This window comes from Crinia signifera, chromosome 8, assembly GCF_055691185.1.
Source record: "Crinia signifera chromosome 8, ASM5569118v1, whole genome shotgun sequence".
Classification (NCBI taxonomy): domain Eukaryota; kingdom Metazoa; phylum Chordata; class Amphibia; order Anura; family Myobatrachidae; genus Crinia; species Crinia signifera.
The window spans coordinates 158155856-158179379 of NC_139224.1; the positions used below are offsets into that span (position 1 = coordinate 158155856).

The following is a 23524-nucleotide window of genomic DNA, read 5'->3' on the forward strand; positions in this document are numbered from 1 at the left end:
TGGCGTTAACAATGGGGGGCATTTGACATAGTAATTACCCATCAGGGTAGGTATACAATAAAAAAATCGGGTCTGGGGGGCATTTAACATTGGTTCCAATGTAAAAATCGGGTCGAATCAGTCGCATTTCCGACCCGATGTCATACAAATCAAATCGGTGGCGCCGTGCTAGGAAACAAGTACCCTTAAATTTTTTACAGCTATATGCTCCACTAATTTTGGAGCGGGCATCTTTTAAATAAATCCAATATTCACCTTATAGGCACAGACCCTCCATCGTATTTTCGAAATTTATCTGACAAATCATCTTGAAATTAATGCACATTACTATTTAATTGATGTATGAGACACTTCACCTCGATGTAGGTATATTAGCAATGTGTCTCTTTAATTCCTCCCCTCATTCTTCTTTTTGCTTGCTCTTCTCCATCTCTTCCTTTTTGTTTTTCAAGGGGGATATATTTACATATGATTAATAATATAGTTTTTTTTTTAAACCTGTTTTAGATCATGGGATCTTATGAAAAAAAATAAGTTTTAAGGATCTATTTGCATCATGTTTATGATTTATTACTTATTTGGTATGTACAAATGATCTTGTTGTGTATGATATTTTATGGATACAGCGAATTTCTGTATGATTTACTATGACAGATCTACCACCTGCAGTCTGAACTCCTGATGAAGTCTTTTTACAGACAGACGAAACGCGTAGGGTTTGAACCTTCGTTTTGAAAGGAAAAAACAGATGTGAATCATGGAATTTGAATGAAGAATTTTATTTATTAACAATATAATTGTTATTATTATCAGTTGTACACAGTCCTTTGTATTCATCCAAAAATAGGGTGGTGGATAACGCGCTATATATATATATATATATATATATATATATATATATATACATACACATATATATATACACACAGTGCAGACACACAAACAGTATATATACACACAGCATGTACACACACATACCATACATACACACAGCATACACACACACATAGCATACATACACATAGCATATGCATGAACACATAGCATGTATTGTATACACACACAGCATATACACATAACATACATACATATATATATATAAATATATATATATATATAATCACACACACACACAGCATATACACATACATAGCAAATATATACACATCTTATACACACCAGCATAATTAGTATAGCCCACAGCCCATAACACACCCACCTGCCTGTTGCTTCGGAGGACAGTCGGTCCCTGCACCACCTGGCAGCTCTCTCCCACAGCTAGGAATGGCTATCGACCATCGATGATTTGAAATCATTGATGGTTTATGGCCGATGTTGAACACATTTGCCATCTATGTGGGAGAACCAGATGGTTTCCCTACATCGATGGCAAAGGAGAACCAATGTTTTTTTCTTTTTCAATGTGTCGGGACACAGAGTTTAACTCCACCCCCGACACCCAGAAGCCCTGCCCCCACCTTTTGATTGGTCCTCAGGCCATTCAGTGAAAGATATTGGATAACCATCGATAGCTAAAACTATCGAGGGTTATCCATCACATAGTTTATGACTATCAATGGCTCGGTGCAGAGTTACCATTGATGGTGACTGCACCGATGGCCATCCCTACCCGCAGCTACAGTGCACGTAAATCTGCCTGGAAGTAACTGGCTGTACATTATCTTTACAGCTCCCTCTACCTTCAGCCGGAGCAGCGGCAGCCTGTCAATGTAACAGGAGGCAGCTACTGACAGCTAAGGTTCTGATTAATATATATATATATATATATATATATATATATATATAACCTTCAGCGGCACTGATAGTTCGGCGGGGGGTGGGGTTGGTCGGGGGTTTCTAGGTACTCAGAACCCCCCCCCCTCTGCATGCACGGGAGCAGTATACAGGCAGGAGGTGGTATGCAGGCAGGGGTGGTATACAGGCACAAATAATGGCAGATAATTGCCCGTCCTGCAAATTCGCACCAATGCAATCATGTCTGAATTGGGTCCATTGTTGGAATGTAGAGAGAGGAATGTATTACTGTTCTTCCCATAAGGAAAGTCACAGTGTTGGGGGTTGGATATTTAGGCAGACCATAAAAGTCATATAAATAAGAAATAAATCTTTATGTGAACGTGACCATCTTCACCCACTCACATTATGACATGTGTTTCAGTGTGTCGCCACAAGGTGTCTCTGCTGAGCAGTGAAAAGGATTTGGAGGAAGAAATTTGAGTTCTATTTCACATGGGATGTTGCTAAGGGCAACCAATTAGAATCCATTTATTCATTTAGCACCTTCTAGAAGATAATAGTATCTGATTGGTTGCCCATAGCAACATCCCATGTGAAATGGAACACCCATCTTAATTTTCCCTAGGGTTACCACCCATCCAGGATTACTCCGGAGAGTCCGGTAATGAAGCCCAGAATCCAGGCGGGTGGTGTTCCCAGACTATACACTGTCCGGGTGCTGTGCCGCCACTGATGTGTTCGTCTCTAATCAAGACATATGAAACACATCTCATTTGTTATCCAGATATACAAATATACAAATACATAAGTGGAACAAGAATATATAAAACACTGAAAAAACAACACAATAACAAAATGACATTACAATACACTATACACTTCCATCAAGGATTGCATTTCCAATGGCATCGGGTTCCACATTATTTTTTACTCATTATTTTTGCTCCGATGTATAATTAAGGTAGACATGTAAGAGTAGTGACATCTAGTGGTGACAGGTTAGAGCAGACAACATCTTCCTTTTGGATCCATCTGTAGCAAAATATATACTGTAACATATTCAGGCACATACATTCCATATTAATCTGAATATAAAATATTATAGCATTATCACAGGAAAGCACCAAGGGCCTTATTTTGGTTCATTCTTTCTGACAAAATCCTTCTTAGATGGACAAAACCATGTGCACTGCAGGGGGGGCAGATGTAACATGTGCAGAGAGAATTAGATTTGGGTGAGTAATTTTGTTTCTGTGCAGGGAAAATACTGACTGCTTTATTTTTAAACTGCAATATAGATCTCACTTTGAAGTAAAACCCCACCCAAATCTAATTCTCTCTGCACAAGTAACACCTGCCCCACCTGCAGTGCACATGGTTTTGCCCATCTAAGAAGGATTTTGTCAGAAAGAATGAACCAAAATAAGGCCCCAAGTTCCAATGTCTCATTGAGGCCCCCATGGTGCTAAGGTTTTAAGAAAAAATATCCATTTTGAATCCAGAAGTCTCTTGGCCCTGTCACCCCCTCATATACCTACAGGTACATGGTCAATGATGTGTAATAAATGGAGGAGGCACTCAGAGGAATTTCCAAAAAGTCATGTAATGTGACAGATAACAGACCAACGTTACGGGGTCAGGTGTATCCCTTTGTCAAGGTCAACAGGTTAATCAGGCCTGACAGACCTTGACAAAGGGGGTACACCTGACCCCGAAACGCTGGTCTGTTATCTGTCACATTACACTCTGGAAATTCCTGAGTGCCTCCTTCATTTATTACACATTCTACATTGTTTGGATGGACCCCGGGGTAAGAGACTATACAGAGAGGGAGAGTGCCAAGCCACACTGCACTCCACACTGCACTCTCACCCCTGTGTCTAGGTAGCCGATGGGGTGCCGTATAAATAGTGTATGTGGAAAAACAGTGCTATGTAAATACAGTAACTCCCATGTGGGAAAACAGCACTCACCAGACTTCGTTCAGTAATATGTCATCAGGATTTGGGTGTCCCGTGTTTAATCGTGTAAATATGGAGCCTGACGATGTTTCGGTCCTACAGGACCATTCTCAAGGCAGTAAGTATCCAGAGCAGCAAAAACAGCATAGGTATGGGGTAACAAGGACAGGGAGCCGGTGCCTGGTGCCCTGCTATATAAGGGAGTGTGCACTCCCACCGCCAAGTGCCTTCCACAGCATGACGTCACTTCCGGGTGGGACCGGAAGTGTGTCGCCGCGATGCAGAGCGGCCCCGATTGCCGGTGTTATGGCAATTAGTGGCGGGCATCCAAGTATAACAGGCGCTGCTGATGTGTGGCTGAGGGGCGCATGTGTGTAGTGACTCTGGGTCATGTGTGTAGTGACTCTGCACACATAATGTCCCTTACACATGATGCTGCACACATAATGTCCCTTATACATGATGCTGCACACATAATGCCCCTTACACATGATGCTGCACACCGTAATTCCCCTTACACATTAAGCCACACATTATGCGTAATGCCCCCACATACCGCCACTAGTAGCGTCCCTTAAGCAATGCCCCCAAAAGTGCCACTAACTGTAAATTTTTATATGAGCCTTCGCTGCAGGGAGGGATGGAGAGCGGTGCAGCTGCTTCTATGGGGAGAGGAGCAGAGCGCAGCGCAGAGCACGCTCCCACTCCCCTCCTGGTGTCCCCTCTAGCCGAGGGGACATTTGAAATATTGTGCGCGCTGTTGTTGTGCGTGACGTCGGGGGAGCACGCCTGGTGCCGGCACCACATGATTAAAAGGGGGGTGGGTGGGCTGAGGTGAAAGCGGGGAGAAGAATTGGAGCGGAAGCTGCAGGGGTGACAGCTGGGCAGAGAGCAGGGAGCTGCCGGTTGTATTCAGAGCACTGCAGGTCACGGCTGTTTGAAATAATACCCCTTTCACAACAGAAAATGCAGGGATTTACCCGGGAATATGGTCCCAGGATCATGCAGGGACATTCCCAGGCTGACCCCTTATACACCAGCCTAGTCCCTGCATTTTCTGGTGTGAGGGGGAGAGACAACCACTCCCCTCTCCCTACCCCCCTTTAACCAACCAGCTATATCTTCGGAAACAACTGACCCATTTACATGAGACCAGTATCATATTGAAGAACTTTTGAGTTGGCTTCGAATGATTTTGGTCCCGTGAAACTGGGCTGTTTGGTTCCAGAGAAATCTGCCCTCAAAGAACATAAACAGTCATGAAATTACATTTAAGAAAGGAAAAAAACGGTTTAACCTCAATATCCCTGGAACCCATGGATCCAGCCTGGTATCAGATTGAAGGCCCAACGATTTGGGTTCGACTGAGATCAACCTCAAGCTTCAGTGATGCCGAAGAGGGAACCTGGGTGGGGGTCGGAATTATCCTATAGGGAAAACGTTCCAGCTTTGCCTGGCAGTATCTCCGGTTCCCAAGGGGCTAGAGACACGGGGCTGGGCTCGTTGGAAAGCCCCCCGGACCACCCCCTAGATTCGCCTATGGGTGGGACTCCATGATATACCCCCTTCATGGATAAACAAACCATAGCCCTGAAGGGCTTCATAGAAACTAGGGGACGGACAGATATAAATCATTGGTAATTTGGAGAGGCACATGGGGAACATCATAATCTATATGTGTCGGTGTATAAGTCCATATGTACAAGCATTCGCATATATATACACATAGGCACACATATATACATGTGTGAATAGACTCACCACTTAAACACAGTGGGATAAGGTCATGGTAAACAATGCTACAGGGGGTGTCTCCATGTATGCCTCCCTTCTCATTGGATGTATATACTACGGGTCGTGGTGAGCTTATATTATGGTGAGATGAACAGATTTATTGGGGGGGCCCAACCGTAATCGAAGGGGCGCACGTCCGTTACCTTCGGGTGCGTGCGTCTCGTGACAAATAAAGTGGAGTGAGAAAAAGGGGGAGAAAAAAGGGAAAAAAAGTCTAGAAGACAAATCCCGAAAAACTGTGAAAAATCATGAAAAATAAATCATGAAAAATAAATGAAAAAAATAGTTGCACTTTCAGTGTAGTCAGGTCCTCTTAGCCAAAAAAAATAGACAAAGGGTTATTTTCATTCAGCCCTCTTGGGGAAATCGTGTCCAGCCTATAGATCCACTTGCTCTCAGCTTTGCGTAGTTGTAGGGTGCGGTCCCCTCCTCTGGGTGGCGGTGGTATCCAGTCTATAAGTTTACACATTAGATCCGGTGTATTGTGTCGAGCTTTGATGAAGTTTCTAGGGACAGGAAGATCTGCTGTGCCAGAGTCGATGGCTTGGCGGATGGAGAGTCTATGATTGGCCATCCTCTCTCTAAATTTCCTGGATGTCATCCCCACGTAATAGAGGCCGCATGGGGCAGATTAAGATATAGATCAGGTGGTCCATCATGCAGTGTAGCTTGTATCTAATTTTGATCTGCTGTCCAGTGTGGGGGTGGGGGAACGTAGGTCCAGTGATCATACTCCTGCATGTGCATCGGAAACAGCCAGGTCTTCTCTCCATAAGCCATGTACTGTTCTGGGGATTGTCGGGTTGTGCGGTTGGTCTCATTAGTAGTTGCTTTAGATTGGGGCCTTTTTTGTAGGCCATCATGGGTGGTGGTACCTTTGACAGGTCGAGTTGGGGGTCCGACTGGACAATCTGGCAATGCTGGCGAATGGATTTGTTGATTTTCGGTGCCATATTGTCGAAGGTGGCCACGTAGACCATCCTCTCAGGTTTTACCCTCCCGTTGTTTTTTTTTAGTCAGGCAACTTTTGATTGTAGATGCAGGGTAGCCTCTCTCACGGAATCTGTGGGACATCTCGCTCAATTGCATTTCCATCATTGTGTCGTCAGAATTATTGCGCATGACGCGCATAAATTGTGAGATGGGCAGGTTGTTCTTTAACGCAGGTGGGTGTTGACTAGATGCAAGTAGCAGGGTATTCCTGTCTGTAGGTTTACGGAATAGGGTGGTGTTCAGCTGTCCATTATGTAGACTGATAGAGATGTCCAGGAAGTTGACAGAGTGTTCACTTGCTTCAAATGTGAATTTAACCGGGTGGTCCAAAGTGTTCAATGTTTTCACCATATCCGTGAATGTCTCAGTGGTCCCGTGCCACATAATGAACATGTCATCGATGAATCGTTTGTAGAAACGTAGATGTTCCCCAAAACCGGGATAGATGTGCATCTGTTCATATTGGCTCATGTATATGTTGGCATACGAAGGCGCTAGGTTTGATCCCATAGTGGTTCCCGACCGTTGGACGTAGTATGCATCCAAGTAAAGGAAATGGTTGTATTTCAGTACCTTCTCACTCAGATCTAGCAGGAACTCGGTGGGTGGTGTATGTTGGTGATGTATGCTGAGTGCCTGGCGTAGTGCCTCCAGGCCTTCCTCATGGGGGATAATGGTGTATAATGATCCCACATCCATGGTCGCCAAGATCACATCAGACAGATCACATGTTACTGCATTCAATTTGGCCTGTTGTACTATCGGCTGGAGGAATGAATCCACATAGATAGCAAGGGGTTGCAAGAGCGAATTCCGTGTGGAAATTATCAGTCTACTGGGTGGGTGAGAGGCGCAATTGTGTATTTTAGGGAGGGTGTATATAATGGGACAAATGGGATGTGTAACCGTCAGGTAGTCTGCTGTGGATTGGTCAAGCCAGCCACTGGTGAGGCCAAATTTGATGGTACTGTCCACCTGTGTTTTGAACCTGGGTATGTGGTTAGAGTCCACTAAGATGTAAGTGCTACTGTCACTTAACTGTCTCAATGTCTCATGGTTGTAGTAGGTCCAGTCTTGAACTACCACCGCACCCCCTTTGTCAGCTGGCCTAATAACCAATGAGTTATTCTTTTTGAGATTGAGGAGTGCAGTCCTCTCATTAGGACTCAAATTGTCAAATCTGGTGTGGGTCTGTTTCGGTGTGATGTCTCTAGTGACCAAGCGGGTAAAGGTCTTAATCGCTCTGCATCGCGGTGATGCACTTCCGGTCCCACCCGGAAGTGACATCATGCGTTCCACGCTGTGGAACGCCCTTGGAGGTGGGAGTGCACACTCCCTTATAAAGCAGGGCACCAGGCACCAGCTCCCTGTCCCTGTTACCCCATACCTATGCTGTTTTTGCTGCTCTAGATACTTACTGCCTTGAGAATGGTCCTGTAGGACTGAAACGTCGGCAGGCTCCATATTTACATTTCCCACATTGGAGTTACCGTATATATATATATATATATATATATATGAAAATAAATGGAGAAGCGCACAATGAGCTATAAATATAAAAGCTCACATGCAGCTGATTCCTGCGCCGGCTGGAGCTGTTCCTGCTGAGGACACAGCTCACTCTCCTCCTGGCACTGCTGCTGCTGCTCCGGTGCTGGGAGCAGGGAAGCTGTCACACCTTTACAACACCCCCCCCCCCCTTTCTCCTTTGGTATACGAGAGTCAGGGCACTCCAAGGTCCTTACAGCGTGGTTGTGTTTGAGGGCCCAGCCTGGACCGACTGCGACCCCACTACCATCTTCTATTGGCTCTGGACTCCTCATCTTTGTACAGTACCCCCTGACTTCACTCTTCGGATCCTCTGTGGAAGTGTTTGCTTGTTATGGCCACTCACCATAGGCCACCAGGGAGAATCTTCTTCAATCGGTGCAGTGGGGTGTGTTGGATGAAGCGTGTGTTGGATGTGGTGGAGCTGTTCACTACCCAACAGTGAATTCCTCCAGGGCATCCTTTTCCTCCTGGCCAACCATCACCATCTGACAAGTTTGTTCATGGGTCATTTCCACCGGTTCTATGTCTTCTTCTGGAATGGTTCCTCCCATGGCATCACCATCATCTCCTTCCCCTTTTTCCATCCAACTCGGCACTTCCGGTAGGTGGTCTATCTCATTTTCTTCATGGAGGGTGATAGACTGCGAACACAGCTCCAGATCCTGTCAGCCACGCTCTTTGGGCATGGTGAACACTTCCAAGTCTGGACTCTTCTCCACTTCCTCAGGACACTCCAGTTTCAAATGGCCAGGACGAGGATTGTTCCAAACTCGGGAACTTCTGGACTTCTTAACGCTCTTCCTTACAGTGGGCTTCTTCACCTCCCGGTCATTCACATCCGTCTTTAACAGGAAATAATCTTTTCCAGGGGTCTCATCCTTCCAGGGACACTCGGGGGCAAATGTCCATGTCGCAGACATTTTCAGCAGGGGGGGGGGGGGCATCGATGCAATCTTCAGTGGAGTTATCGCGTCCATCTCTTTCACACAGGGATGTCTCTCCTTCGGCTCTTGAGCAGATGAAATGGGCACCTGCAAACTCCCTAATGCCACCTCAAACATCACTGTCCTGGACTCACTGGCAGTTGATGTGACCCCCCCCCCCCCCCCTTTGAAATTTGGACTGTGCTGGAGTCCCACCTCTGTTACTGCCACTAGCAGGGAAGTCCAGGTATAGAGCATTTTGTACCTAATTGAATGGGTCATGTTGGAGGGTATGTAGTACTGTAGTTCGTTTATTTATATGTGTGAGATCATCAATGGTTCCACCCATCCCTGTTCTTTTAGTGAATGGCTGACAGTGACAGGCCAATCAGACTGAGAGTGGGGCTACATACAGTAGGTGTCATATATCGGCACCTTGCAACAAAAAAAAAGTATATTCTGTGCCTTGTTGGAGGGAAAACATCAGGTTCTCTGCCATCAATGGCAAAAACCTTGGTCATTGTCATTGGTCATAAACCATTGATGACTGTGAATCATTGTTCGATGGCCATCCCTAGCTAAGGAATGGGCAACTGTTTACAGCTAGTCTGTTCTCTCCATGGGTTCCTGCTCTGTAACCCTGATGCTCCGCTACTCTGCCAGTGGTATTGCCACAGATGGGACCACCATAACGACTCCGCGGTAAGACAGAGGATCGCAGCAGAAAACAGGATTGCGGTAGCCCACTGATTCCGATCGCTCCACAAGGGAAGGGAAGTATATATGAATTGCTACTTAACAAAGCTATGTATTGCAGAGAACAGATGATATATATAGGCCCTTATTCTGGTTGACTTGCAAGGCTGTGAATTTGAAGCTTTGTGAGTCCCCCAGACGCCATCTGACACTTCGCACGGCCGGTTTGCTTGCACGGCTGCGAATGGATCTTTAACATAAACGTCCAGTCGCAGCCCATGGGGAAACGCCGACCATGGAATGATGTGGAAGGTGTATGCATATCTAAGTGACTCTCAGGACTCTCCGCATCACTGGGCGATTTTCAGGGGAACGCCCATGAAATGCTGGGCGTTCCCATGAGTGAATCCCTCGGCCCGCTGCCCCACGCCTGCAGCTTTGGATGCGTGCGCCCGGCGAACAGTTTGTTCGCAGTGGCTGCGGGCACCGGTGCGTGCAGAAATGCTCAGGCACACTTCACAAACATGGAGCTAGCATGCGAATTCGGACCAGAATAACCCCCATAGTTAGAAGCAACACTGGAAATACACCCATAGACCGTACGGCATACTTGGCATTTAAGGTGATTGTGATCAGTGTTACTGAGCGTTGTTGCTCAGTAATATTCACATGTTTATGAAAATGCACGGACACTTTTCACATCTTGCTCATGCACCGGGTTGCCGACCCTCCTGCATTTAGCGGGAGTATCCCGTTTATTGTTCTTTCCTCCCGGTCTCCTGGTAATGTGTGGGATCCTCCCGGTTTTTTAGCCCGCCTGGCCCAAAAAAAAAAAGGACTGCGCATGCGCAAGTCACGAAGTCCCGGGCAGACGTCGCGGCTAATCCAGCCGGGGATCTGTAGGCAGTGGCTACAGCGGCAGCAGGGGGCAGACATGGGAGCAGGAGCAGCAGAGGGAGCGGCACAAGCAGCAGAAGGCAGCGCCGCAGGTGAGATGGTAAGATAGCGGCTGGCTGCTTCGTGCTTCTGTCCTGCTCCTCTCCCTCTGTTCCGCACTATTTTTTCTTTAACAGGGTTCCTTTAGAAAGTGCTACGGTACTAGATGTACTAAATGTAATTTCCATAGCTCCGCCCATGGCCATGCCCATTTTTAATACCGTAAATGGGGGTGACCATGGGCGGAGCTATCCAAATTACATTTGAGAGCTCCTACGCCCCCTAATTAGCTGCCCTCTCTCTGGTCTCCCGCAAAGTGAACTTGAAAAGTCGGCAAGTATGCTCATGCATTGTGTACCACTAGCAAGGGCTTCCATATAAGTGGCCAATGAAATGAAAATGCTTGGCGATCAAAATGATAGCTTCTGCAATGTACTTAAACTTTGAGCTGTGACAGTTTTTACCTCCACTTTGAGCTGTGACAGTCTTTAGTCCACAAACTCTCAACGCCACCTCCTGTCCCTGTCTGCTCCGACCTCCGAACTCTGTCTTCACAGCTCTCTCTCTCCATATTCAGCAAGTTAAAACAGATCAGTGTCCCTGCAAAAATTGCTTTCACTTTATGTTATAACATCTTTTAGCACACAAAGGAGTAATTTGGACCATTGAGTTGCCTCTAGTGGTCAGTGGCGGTTCTTCGCCTCATAGAGGTGAGGAGTAGTTAGCCTTTTATATATATATATATATATAGATGCAGGGACACGGCACTGATTATCCTATCTGAATGAATAGTTGTGCCGGATTTCTGTTTGTCAGCTACATAATGAGGGGTAATCAGGTAGATTGTTGGACTCATCAGGGAGTTAGGGAGATGGCTACTACTTCACTGAGCATTGCTGTCATTCAGGGAAAGTTGGCAACTATGGGTTAATATTGTGCAGGCGCGGCCCTCCCAGCTACATCCACACCCCTCACTCACTGTGCCCAAAATACACCCTCTCCTGCGTGGCGGGCACACTCTGTGACTGGACTGTGGGCTGCATAATACACAGGTGAGTGTGCTGTTATGCAGGGGTCCTTAGGGAGGCTTGGGGGGGGGGACGGACATACAGGAGCAGTCTGTACTCCTAGTTATACTTGTGCTACGCTGCTGCATTTACCAGCCGGAGGATTCTGTTATATTAGGGAGGAAGAGTCTGTGCTGTTTTGTTGGATTGGGGAGGTCACTGCTGTTCTCATACATATTGGCGACCACAGGGTCTCTGCTGCGTTATGTTATTAGGTTTGGGGGGGGAGTCTCCTGCTTTGTTATATAACAATGGGGGCTGTCTTTGCTTCTGTTTTATTTTAGGCTAAATGGGGGTCTTTAAAATCCCTTAATACCATTGCAAGCATCTACATGTTGATGCATATAATAGTGGGTATGGGTAAAAACCGGACCCGGACAAGACCCTGGAAGGCTGGACCGGACATCAAACCCTGCATTCTGGAGCTTGTAGTGTCCGGTACGGGGGATGTCCCGTCTGGGGGTGTCCTGTCACTAGGAAGAGGAGGACGGAGAGAATAAAGCCTCCCTGTATGGTCCGGGCATGTAGCAAAAACCGGACGGTCCGGACCACACGGGGAGGCTGTAATCTCTCCTATCCCATGTCCCTGGTGATAGCTATCACATGCATCCCCCCTGGACAAGACACCCCCCCGGACGGGACACCCCCGGACTGGACACTACAAGCTCCGGAATGCAGAGTTTTATGTCTGGTCCGGTGATCCAGGGTCTTGTCCGGGTCTGGTTTTTACTTAGTTCCTATAAAAGTGGGGACTGCAAGGTTGTCAGATACAGGGCCTTATTCTGGTTGGTGCGGCCGGGCCGTACGCGTACGTTCCGGGGTTTTTAATGATCTGCGCATGCGTACCATCTCCAATGCGCAGCCGCGAACACTCCACAACGCTTACGGACGGGTCTCTACGTGCGAAAAAACCTGTACGCGAGAGTACGGGCATTGGGGGCGGCATAGGGGCGTGATGAGGGGAGCGGCCGAAATAATGAGGGAAAATGGGCGTAAATATGGGCGTACACGGGGGTGTGCACCAAAAATGAACGGTGCTACTACCGCACGATCGGCTAAAGCACCGTTCATTTCGGACACAAAACAGGCGCCCGCCAACCGCCAGCTCAGACCACCCCTACAGATACCGCATGCCTGCGTGCGCCTGGGTTTGCTAATTAACGCTGATTACTACTCAAACACATACACCTGAATGTAATAAGCAATGCTGCAGTCTATTAAGTCCAAACCATGATTTCACTACCTGCAAGCCACACACAGCACTCAAACACATTGGAAGCTTATCTTTCTATACTTCTCTACATTTAAAGGTTTGTTTAATTTAAGGTAAGAATCTTTTTAAGACCTGCTTATATATGCTAAGGTAGGTATTTGTTAAACAGTTATACACATTCACTACGTGCTTTCATAGACTTTACACAGTAGCACACTCAATCTACACAAGTCGACATGTGTCAACGTGTTCACTCTAATACAAACATAGGTTTTGTATTTATGATACAATAACATAAACCACATCTAACACCTACAAAGGATGTTTCAGCAATGTTTTAAGCCCATGCCCACTATTTTGCACATTAATTAATTCAATCAATTAATTAACTTTCATAATTATAGTTGAAAGGCAAGATTTGCAGGTCCATACATGTGAAGGGTATGCCAGCGTACACGGACGTACGCTCACTCTCACGAGCGGTGACATAAGCTGAGTTTTCCATTGAAAACAATAGCGACCCGTCCGTGCAAGCTGGCGTACGCTCAGATTTCCGCAAGAAGTCGGCGGGAAGACGGATGAGAGACGTCCGTAAACGGTGGCGTACGCTCTGTTGTACGCCAGTTGTCGGAGTCTAAGGGCTGATCCGTCCGTGTACGTTGGCGTACGCTCAATTGTACGCCACTCCCCTTCGACGTTGTTTCTGGCCGTACGTATGCGGCTGATTTGTGGGTGGACTTAACCTCAACGGCCGCGTACGGAGAGCGTACGCTAATATGGAACGTACGCACGTTTGGCCGCACCGATCAGAATAACCTCCACAGTCACTGACAATATATCTGTCACTGTCTTCTGTCTAGAGATGTCAGTCTCTGTCAGCCTGTCACCATCAATCTGTCCATCACTATAAATCACTGTCATTATGTGTATCTGTAAGTATCAGTCTGTCATTACCGTCACTCTAAAGCCCTGTACACACACTTACATTTTTCACTGTTTCGATTCGATTTTGCTTATAGAAGCAAAATCGAATCCACATCGAATGGTTTTTAGGACACTTTCGATCTGCATTCGATTCGATGCGCGCTCCCGTTTTCTCAAAATCAAATAGAAAAATAGACTGTGCAGCCAAGGAAATCTCGAATTCGACCCAGTAAATCGAATGAGTACATTGTGCCTACATTGTGAAATCGAAATCTAATCAAATGCAAAAGTACAGATCTAATGCCAAATCGAATGGGATGATCTAATGCCAGATCTAATAGAAAATCAAATCTAACATCAAATCTAAAGCAAATCTAAGCGTGTGTACAGGGCTTATCACTGACAGTCTCTGTGGTTCCGAATCAATCTTCACTCAGGAGTCCGTAAAAGTGTATAATCCCTTATTAACTAAGAGGTTCTTCAGCAGCTCGGAGGAAGGGGCCAGCCCGGATGCTGAAATCTGCAAACAATGTATTATAGCATCTTCTACATAAGTGTGATCCTCCTCGCAGCCAGTGGTCTGATAGTGATCTAATGTTATTGCCAACTGATACAGTAGGTGTCTAATACCCCCTTCACATCGGGTGTGGATCAATTGGTCTACAATAACTAGGTCAACAAGCATTGGGTCGACACCACTAGGTCGACATGCAGCAAGGTTGACATAAGTTAAGGTCGACATGAGTCTAGGTCGACATGACATTAGGTCGACACATACATTAGGTCGATATGGGCTAGGTCGACAGTCAAAGGGGTTTTTCACTGTTTTTTTTATCCAAATGTAGACACAGTCGACATGGACACAGTTGGAAGTCAACCGCAGCCCCTCGCTTTGCTAGCGATGCTTCGGGCACGGTGCCTCGCTACTATTTTATTCTCCCACCACACCCTAGTGGATGGTAGGACATGAAATACTGCCTGTCGGCACATGTCGGTTTGAAAAAACAGTGAAAAACCCCTAATGCTTGTTTCGACCTAATGTCATGTCGACCTAGACCCATGTTGACCTTCACCCATGTCGACCTTACTGCATGTCGACCTAGTGGTGTCGACCCAATGCTTGGCGACCTAGTTGTTGTAGACGTAATGACCATATCCCTTCACATCGCGGCAGTAACCCGGGTTATTGCTGGGTTGTTGCTTGTTCGAGGTCCGATGTGAAAGCTAAAACCTAATAACCCGAGTCGACCATATCAATTCAGATTATCAGAAGTGTTAAACCCAAGTCGCCCTGTGTATAATGGGTGACCTGGTTTTAGTTTGAAAGTGTCAGACCTGGGTCGGAGAGGTTCCGACCGGCATTGCAATTACATTTTTAAATTCTTTATTCAATCAATTAATTTTTTCAATTTTAAAAAGTGGTCAGGGAACAAGGGCCTTATTCTAGTTCACTCTTTCTGACAAATTCCTTCTTAGATGGACAAAACCATGTGCACTGCAGGGGGCAGATGTAACAGGTGCAGAGAGAGTTAGATTTGGGGGAGTTATTTTGTTTCTGTGCAGGGTAAATACTGGCTGCTTTATTTTTACACTGCAATATAGATCTCACTTTGAAGTAAAACCCCACCCAAATCTAACTCACTCTGCACAAGTAACATCTGCCCCACCTGCAGTGCACATGGTTTTGTCCATCTAAGAAGGATTTTGTCAGAAAGAGTGAACTAGAATAAGGGCCAAAGAGTCCAAGGTTGCCACTTTCTTTGAACCCTGGGAAAGTTATATCTGAACCCTCCCTGACCCGACAAAGTTATTGATTGCTAAATGCTTCTCTTCAACATCCTGGTATCTGATATGATTAACAGCTAATGATCCTCCAATCTAACCAGTGGCGTAAGTTCATCCAGGATGCCCGGAGGCAAGAAAAAAGTTGGCTGCCGGACAGCACCTATACAAATAAGGGTACTCTTTACCTAGAACGGCGCCCATCGCGACCATCGCGACCATCGAATGCACTAAAAAACGGGTGCGATGCGATGCCCGCGATGGCCGCGATTTCCCATAGGGACCAATGTTAAAAGTGAGATTGGATGCGATTTTAGTGTTCAATGCCTCAATGCCCGCGATTTTTCCATAGGAAACAATGTTAAATGGGCCACAGAGCCCTAATAGTCCCCCTGAAGTCTGAAATGGCCCCCACAATTTTTAACGACACCCCACGATCAACGTCAACCCGAAGCGTGGCGAGCGCAGCGAGCCCGCAAGGGGCAGCGGTACGCGTCCTCCGACCTTTTCATACCCCCACTATCCACGTCGGCGCGGAGTTGAGAATAGAATAGTGTGGCGAGCGCAGCGAGCCACCGAGCCCAAAGCGTGGCGAGGGGACGCGGATACCTTCACAGGTAAACGTGTCCCCTCGCGGGCTTCACAGGTGTCCGCGTCGCCACGGACACCTGTGAAGCCCGCGAGGGGACGCGTATAACTGTGAAGGTATCCGCGTCCCCTCGCGGGGCTCGCTGCGCTCGCCACGCTTCGGGCGCGGTGGCTCGCTGCGCTCGCCACACTATTCTATTCTCAACTCCACGCCGACGTGGATAGTGGGGGTATGAAAAGGTCGGAGGACGCGTACCGCGTAATACTATATATTTAAGCGCTCTAAGTATAACCTTCGGAGTATAATATCTTTATACTAACAGTCCTGTAGCAAGTAACCGTTGTATCAGAGCTTGGGGTGTGACCGCTGCCAGCGGTTCTGTGTACTCAGTAATTACACCGGGATGGGCCCTATCTTGCTAACAGATACAATAGCGTTAATAATATAAATTGCTGAGTAATGTTCAGGGCAGGGTGCCTTAAGAGAGGAGGACTGAGTGCAGGGTCCAGTTGGGCCCCTCCTTTCTGGCGGTACAATAGTCTCGGGCACAGTCTACTGCATATGTGAAGGCCTCTGGGAAGATGGCGGTCCTGCTGCGTTCTTGAGGTCACATCTATTGCACATTCAGCCAGCATCTATTCACCTACCAGAGCAGTGTGTGGCAGGGGGGTTTGGTATGTTAGGGATTAATGCAACATGTTGACATGAGAATGTCGCCATGTTGACAGTAACCATGCCGATATTAATCATGTCAACATGATGGAACGTTGATCTCATGTCCCTGGTTGCCCTGCCACCAATGTTCCCTCTAATTTTACAAAGGCTGTGTGCGGCAAAAGATTTTGGCTGTGCAACTTTAAAGGAAATTTAAATTTTTGTGCGTCACATATATATAACTGGAAAATGACGTTCAGCATTTGTGTTAACTTTACTTTAAAATTATATTAAACATTTAAACATTCAAAACACAGTACACAATGTAGTTAATGGATGAAACACACATAAATTGAGTCCACAACTGCAAAAAGGGACCACTGCTGCTTTGTGCGCTCTGTTGTAATGTCTGTGCGCATGCTCGTCGAGTTGTGTGCGCGCGCACGCGCGCACAGCTTAGAGGGAACACTGCATGCCACCACTAACCTGGTCCATGCAGTCATGTGACCGCCACGTGTGAGTCAGATGGTGGTGGTTGTGCGTATCCCTACACACTGGTATGTCGACCATTTCAAGGTGTCAATCTAGTCCCTGTCGACCATTAGTGGTCAACCTAGTGACATTTATTCCGTTCCATACACACCCCTTCCCTCCCAGTTGAACCCTAGCTCTGCTTAGTGTTCATTCTAGGGCTAAACGTTAGACATGATGTATCGCTATAGTTTCTGATTAGGTGAAGGGTGCAAAAAAAACTATGGATGTGATATAATTAATATTTTCTCAGTATGAGACTTCTCTCGGATGCGGATGGGATGTGATAAATTCCCTTAAATCCACAATGTGATATATTTTGAATAAATGTTAAGGCTGTATCAAATATCACATGCACTGACAAAGCTTGCAAGAGAGATCTGTCCCTGTGAATCATCTTATAACAATTAGGGTATTTTTCATGAGAAATTCCTGCGCGACTAATGGCTCATCCTGAAACCAGACCAACATGGATACTAGCTCAGCCTTCAGGAACAGAAACTTTGCAGGAGTAGGGGAATTAGAGATTTAGAGGGTAGCCTGGACAACGCCATCTGAAGATGTCATTATTATCACATAGCCCCCTTATGGTGTATTTTTGAAATTTATCTTTAGTAAATCTGGGCAGATTGTTTTCCCCATTAAGTATGGGAAATGTGATCTGGTAACTAAATCACCCCCTACATAATTGAATTTAAGGGCTTGGTGGCTAACTTTGCGAATTCACCTCCAATTGCCCATGTACATTCAATGCTAAATGTGAAATGAGTGTAAAAACACCCCAGTTCATATTATTCTAGTAAACATAATTTTGGTAAATATGGGCGTATAAGTCTTCTGTAGTGAAATACTTGTGTTGTTGCCTGACATGACCCAAGCGCTGGGATGAGGAGCAGCCAGCACTGTGAGTCAGATAAAATAAACATAATAATTAGATGCAGCATTCAGGGGTTGGAAAACTCTGCAAAAAAACACTAAAATCTAAATATTCAGCTCTGAGTAATGAAGGTAAAATAAACTGTGTATAGTAACCAGACACCGAGTCTGATTCAGCTTGAATTGCACATGATAAGCTGCTCGTAGCAACTTATCATATGCGATCCATAGAAATGCAAATATAGGAGGAGGTGCATACGACCCCCTGCCTGCATTCCACCCCCTGCCTGCATTCCACCCCCTGCCTGCACACCACCCTCTGTCTGCATACCACCCCCTGCCTGCATACTCCGACACCTGCCTGCATTCCACCTCCTGCCTACATGCCCTCCTGCCTGCATACCACCCTCTGCCTGCATACTCCGACACCTGCCTGCATACCACCCTCTGCCTGCATACCACCCCCTGCCTGCATACCACCCCTGCCTACATGCCACCCCCTGCCTGCATACCACCCCTGCCTACATACCATTCCCTGCCTGCATACCACCTCCTGTCTGCATACCACCTTCTGCCTGCATACCACCTCCTGCCTACATACCAGCCCCTGCCTGCATAACACCTCCTGCCTGCATACCACCCCTGCCTACATACCATGCCCTGCCTGCATACCACCTCCTGTCTGCATACCACCTTCTGCCTGCATACCACCTCCTGCCTACATACCACCCCCTGCCTGCATACCACCTCCTGCCTGCATACCACCTCCTGCCTGCATACCACCCCCTGCCTGCATACCACCTCCTGTCTGCATACCACCTTCTGCCTGCATACCACCTCCTGCCTACATACCACCCCCAACCTGCATACCATCTCCTGTCTGCATACCACTTCCTGCCTGCATACACCTCCTGCCTGCATACCACCCCCTGTCTGCATACCACCCCCTGCCTGCATACATTCCCCTGCCTGCATACCAGCCCCTGCCTGCATACCCCACCACCTGCCTGCATACCACCTTATGCCTGTATACCACCCCTGCCTGCATACCACCTCCTGCCTGCATACCACCCCTGCCTGCATACCCCCTCTGCCTGTACACTCCAACACCTGCCTGCATACCACCCCCTTCCTGCATACCCCAACACCTGCCTGCATACCACCCCTGCCTGCATACCCTAACACCTGCCTGCATAAAACCCTCTGCCTGCATACACCAACACCTGCCTGCATACCACCCCCTGCCTGCATACACCAACACCTGCCTGCACACCACTCCCTGTCTGCATACCACCCCCTCCCTGCAAACCACTCCCTGCCTGCATACCACCCTCTGCCTGCATACCACCCCCTGCCTGCACACCACTCCCTGCCTGCATACCACCCCCTGCCTGCATACCACCCTTTGCCTGCATACACTAACACCTGCCTGCATACCACCCTCTGCCTGCATACACCAACACCTGCCAGCATACCACCCCCTGCCTGCATACACCAACAACTTCCTGCACACCACTCCCTGCCTGCATACCACCGCTGCCTGCATACCACCCTCTGCCTGCATACACCAACACCTGCCTGCATACCACCCCCTGCCTGCATACCACCCCCTGCCTGCATACACCAACACCTGCCTGCACACCACTCCCTGTCTGCATACCACCCCCTCCCTGCACACCACTCCCTGCCTGCATACCACCCCCTGCCTGCACACCACTCCCTGTCTGCATACCACCCCCTCCCTGCACACCACTCCCTGCCTGCATACCACCCTCTGCCTGCATACCACCCCCTGCCTGCATACCACCCCTTGACTGCATTTGAGACTGCATTGAACTGCAATGAGAAGGCAACATTTCTGCTTTTAAACATGTACTGTACTTCCTCTAAGCAATACTGTACACAACTACTGTATATGGAATGACTTCGCTACTTTCACTGCACTGTACTCGTTTATTGTAGTGTGAGCCAAGTTCAGGTCTATTGTGTGTCCGTATCTCCTGGACTGTTCCATTATTACAGGCTCCTGAATCTATAGTCAGTCAGTGCCCAGAATTCAGGCTCCTCCTGTTGGTATAACAGTATAATGGGGCACTATTGTTCCCGTATTGGTATAAATATCAGCAGTAGCCAAATGAATCATTATCTAATAGGAGTGTCCTGATTCCATCTAAATCCCCTATTGTGTATAACACTGATAACCCTACTTCACCTGACACACCTGGTTGTGTTACAGTGTGTATCCTACGCTCACATCCAAACGTTGGTATCTGGCAAGACTGGACTCGGGTCTGTTTGCACAATACACAACCGCACTCTTATAGGCAAATGCAGGGAGGGTTTCCAGTTGCCCAGAACCCCTCCTCGCTGCCTCCCGCCACCTTCTCCAACGCCTGGCCAGCAGCCACTACAGGCAGAATAAAGGGCACAATGTAGCTGCAGAACAAGTGGTAGTAGATTTTCCTACCAAGTCTGCTGTGTGTGTGGATCCTAGCGCTTTATCATCGCACCAGAGAGAGAATCTGGTAAGTGGATTACCGTCATCAATGGGCTTGCATATGCCTGACTTCTGTATTACATAGAGTACACTTTGGGCAGACTATAGCAGATAATACTGTCATAGCTGCTTCCTTGTTTGGTACATTGCATGTGAGTTCAAGCCATCAAAAAGTACTATTGCTGTGGGCATTATGTGTAAGGGGCACTACTACTGTTGTGGGCATTGTGAATAAGTAACATGTACTACTGTGCAGCATAACATGAATAAGGGCACTTCTGATAGACACAATGTAAATAAGGGGCACTGCTTTGTGGTGTAATATGAATTGGGGGCACTACATGCCGTGTAATGTGAATGAGATTTTGTTAGGAGGAGGGGGGGGGGGGGGGGGGGGCTTTGTGTAAATGAGTTCCACCACCTCTCCTGGACCACTTTAAGCCCTGTGATTATGGTTATTCCTGACACTGTCCAACCTGTGTTATATGAATAAAGAATTGTAAATTGTCTTTTTGTTTATCGCTCAATCACAAGCGCAGTGCTGGCAGGTTGATCCTGCAGGGCATTGTGGGAGATTGTGCAATGTAAAGTGACAGCTCTCAGTGATCTCATAGCTGAGACGTATTTGGCCTGTATGAGGCCTCATTTAAACAGTAACTTTACACCAGGAGCAGAACATAAAATATTCTGCCGTCACCTATTTCTGCTGCTGACCAAATGATCGGTGACTTTGCCATTTGCCGTAATCAACCCAAAGATATTTGCTCAATAACTAGACAAATAATACGGTGCCCAAGACACGTCCGCTGTACAAACACATGGCACCGCCCTAGGCCACAGCCTCGTTACCTTTATAACTGATCTGCATGCACACAATATTTCTATTGCTGCTGATGAGTTATACGACTCGCTGCACCGTCCCATATTATAACCATTTTATCTGTAATCTTTTCCATTTAAGGCAAACATGGCGAAATCTGTTCAGCTGTTCCAGACGTTATGCACCGGCCAGAAGATGCCGATGATAGGACTTGGCACTTGGAAGAGCGAACCAGGACAGGTAAGTCTCCCCGTCATGCATGAAATCCTCTGCGCAGGAGGAGAATGTAGAGAGAGACTGACTATGTCACTGCTGTGGATGTAACTCCTATTTGCCCTGCAGAAGAAGGGATTATTATCATTTGCGCCAGTAGGCCGGAGGTCACGGTCAGTGAGTCTTCTATGTACTGCTTGTCACTGAATAATGCTGAGATTTTTCTTTTCAATCATCTGGGTGAGCCCTTAAGTACAGGGGAATGAGTACTGTCAACAGGTTATCAAGCCATTCGGAATGGATATAAAAGGCCGTCTTTTTACTGTAGGATCAGGAGAACAAATTACGGGACCGTGTTTCTCTCTGAAGCTGTGGTGAGAACAGATATCATCAGATAGAAAAGGAATATCAAACACAACATTAGAGTAGCTGGCGCAATGGGTGAAGTGATAAAGTGGAAAGGATAACGCACCAGTCAATCAGCTCCTAGCAGTTTTCCAACACAGATGATTGGCTGGTGCGTTATACCCTTTCACTTCATCACCGCTTTATCACAACTTTATCACTTTACACCGAAGGCATCCGTACCGTTCTTTACCGTTCTTGTACCCGGAGGACGCAGATATAGGTCAGTCAAGACTGACTTATGTTTGCAAAAAGAGAAAAAAAATCATTTGATAGTTGGTGTCTATCAAATTACTTTGCCCCCATACGCTACCCTACGAATGGATATTTTCACAAACCATCCATACACAAAGCGGAGGGGATGTTCGGACGATGGTGAGGGGCGGGCATTCACTCATCCGGTGGGCGGTGTAAAACGGTTCGCTATGCAGCCATTTTTCGTTGCTTAGCGAGTCAACCAGAATCACCCCATTGTCCCTCATAACCAATGTAGGGGAATGGCACGGATAATCCAATCTGAATGTATATATCTCTGATTCATTCCAAAAATGTAACAATGTAATGTGGGCTAGGTGAAATCAGGGAGATTTCCAGACTCTTCAGGGAGACGGGGAGATTGGTGCTATTTCAGGGAGTCTCCTACAGAATGCAGGAGGATAGGCAAATATGACTAAGCTGGCCATACCCCACTCTGAGGTATTGCATGCAACCTCGCCCACGATACCTTGGTAACTGCCCTTAGGGGATGTATCGTATGTGGTCATTTAGCATAAGATGTATTGTATGCGAACCCCAGCAAGTGCTCCTGGATCCTCCCAGATCCGATAAAACGTACGCGCTGCACTTGCGATTTCTGGATCCGGTGAGTACAGGGCCGCGCATCAGACCGGAATCGGAGGTTAGGCACATATGATGATTTAGCCATTTTTCATTCGATTTCTCATGCCCGATCCTTTAGAATTGGGTGAAAAGGGCCAAATAGTATGGGCACCTTAAAATTGGAATTGTAGTTTCACAGGCTATAGTAAATACCTACCCAAACTTATTGTTTCCCAGAGCTGGTATGTGCTGGCTCCAAGCATCAGTCCCATTTCCTCCTCTGAGATGAGTCCGGTATTTATCACTGGAACCTCTCCCGGTCACCTCCTTTGATCTCAGAATAAGTCTCCGCTCTGTGAGCTCAGAGGCTGCAGCTGCCGGTTCTCTGTATTAATGAGAATCTGCATCAAGCCCTGATAGGCCGCAACCGGCCTGTTTATGGCATGAAACGATATTAGATGTAGAACAATGGCTGTAAGTGAATACATGAAAAGAGTAAAACATAAAGGACATCCGCGTGTA

The 23524-nt window shown here is 47.0% G+C and overlaps 1 protein-coding gene across 1 annotated transcript in view; it reads left to right on the forward strand.

Annotated features, from left to right (window-relative positions):
- Positions 1-11525: 11525 nt before the first annotated feature.
- The window catches only part of LOC146027175 (aldo-keto reductase family 1 member A1-like), a 29821-nt gene continuing 17822 nt past the window's right edge, over positions 11526-23524 (forward strand). The window contains exons 1-2 of the mRNA XM_083158138.1: positions 11526-11664; positions 21707-21805. Of these exons, the coding sequence (XP_083014264.1) occupies positions 21713-21805 (93 nt within the window). The 5' untranslated portion in view covers positions 11526-11664; positions 21707-21712. The remainder of the gene's footprint in view (positions 11665-21706; positions 21806-23524) is intronic.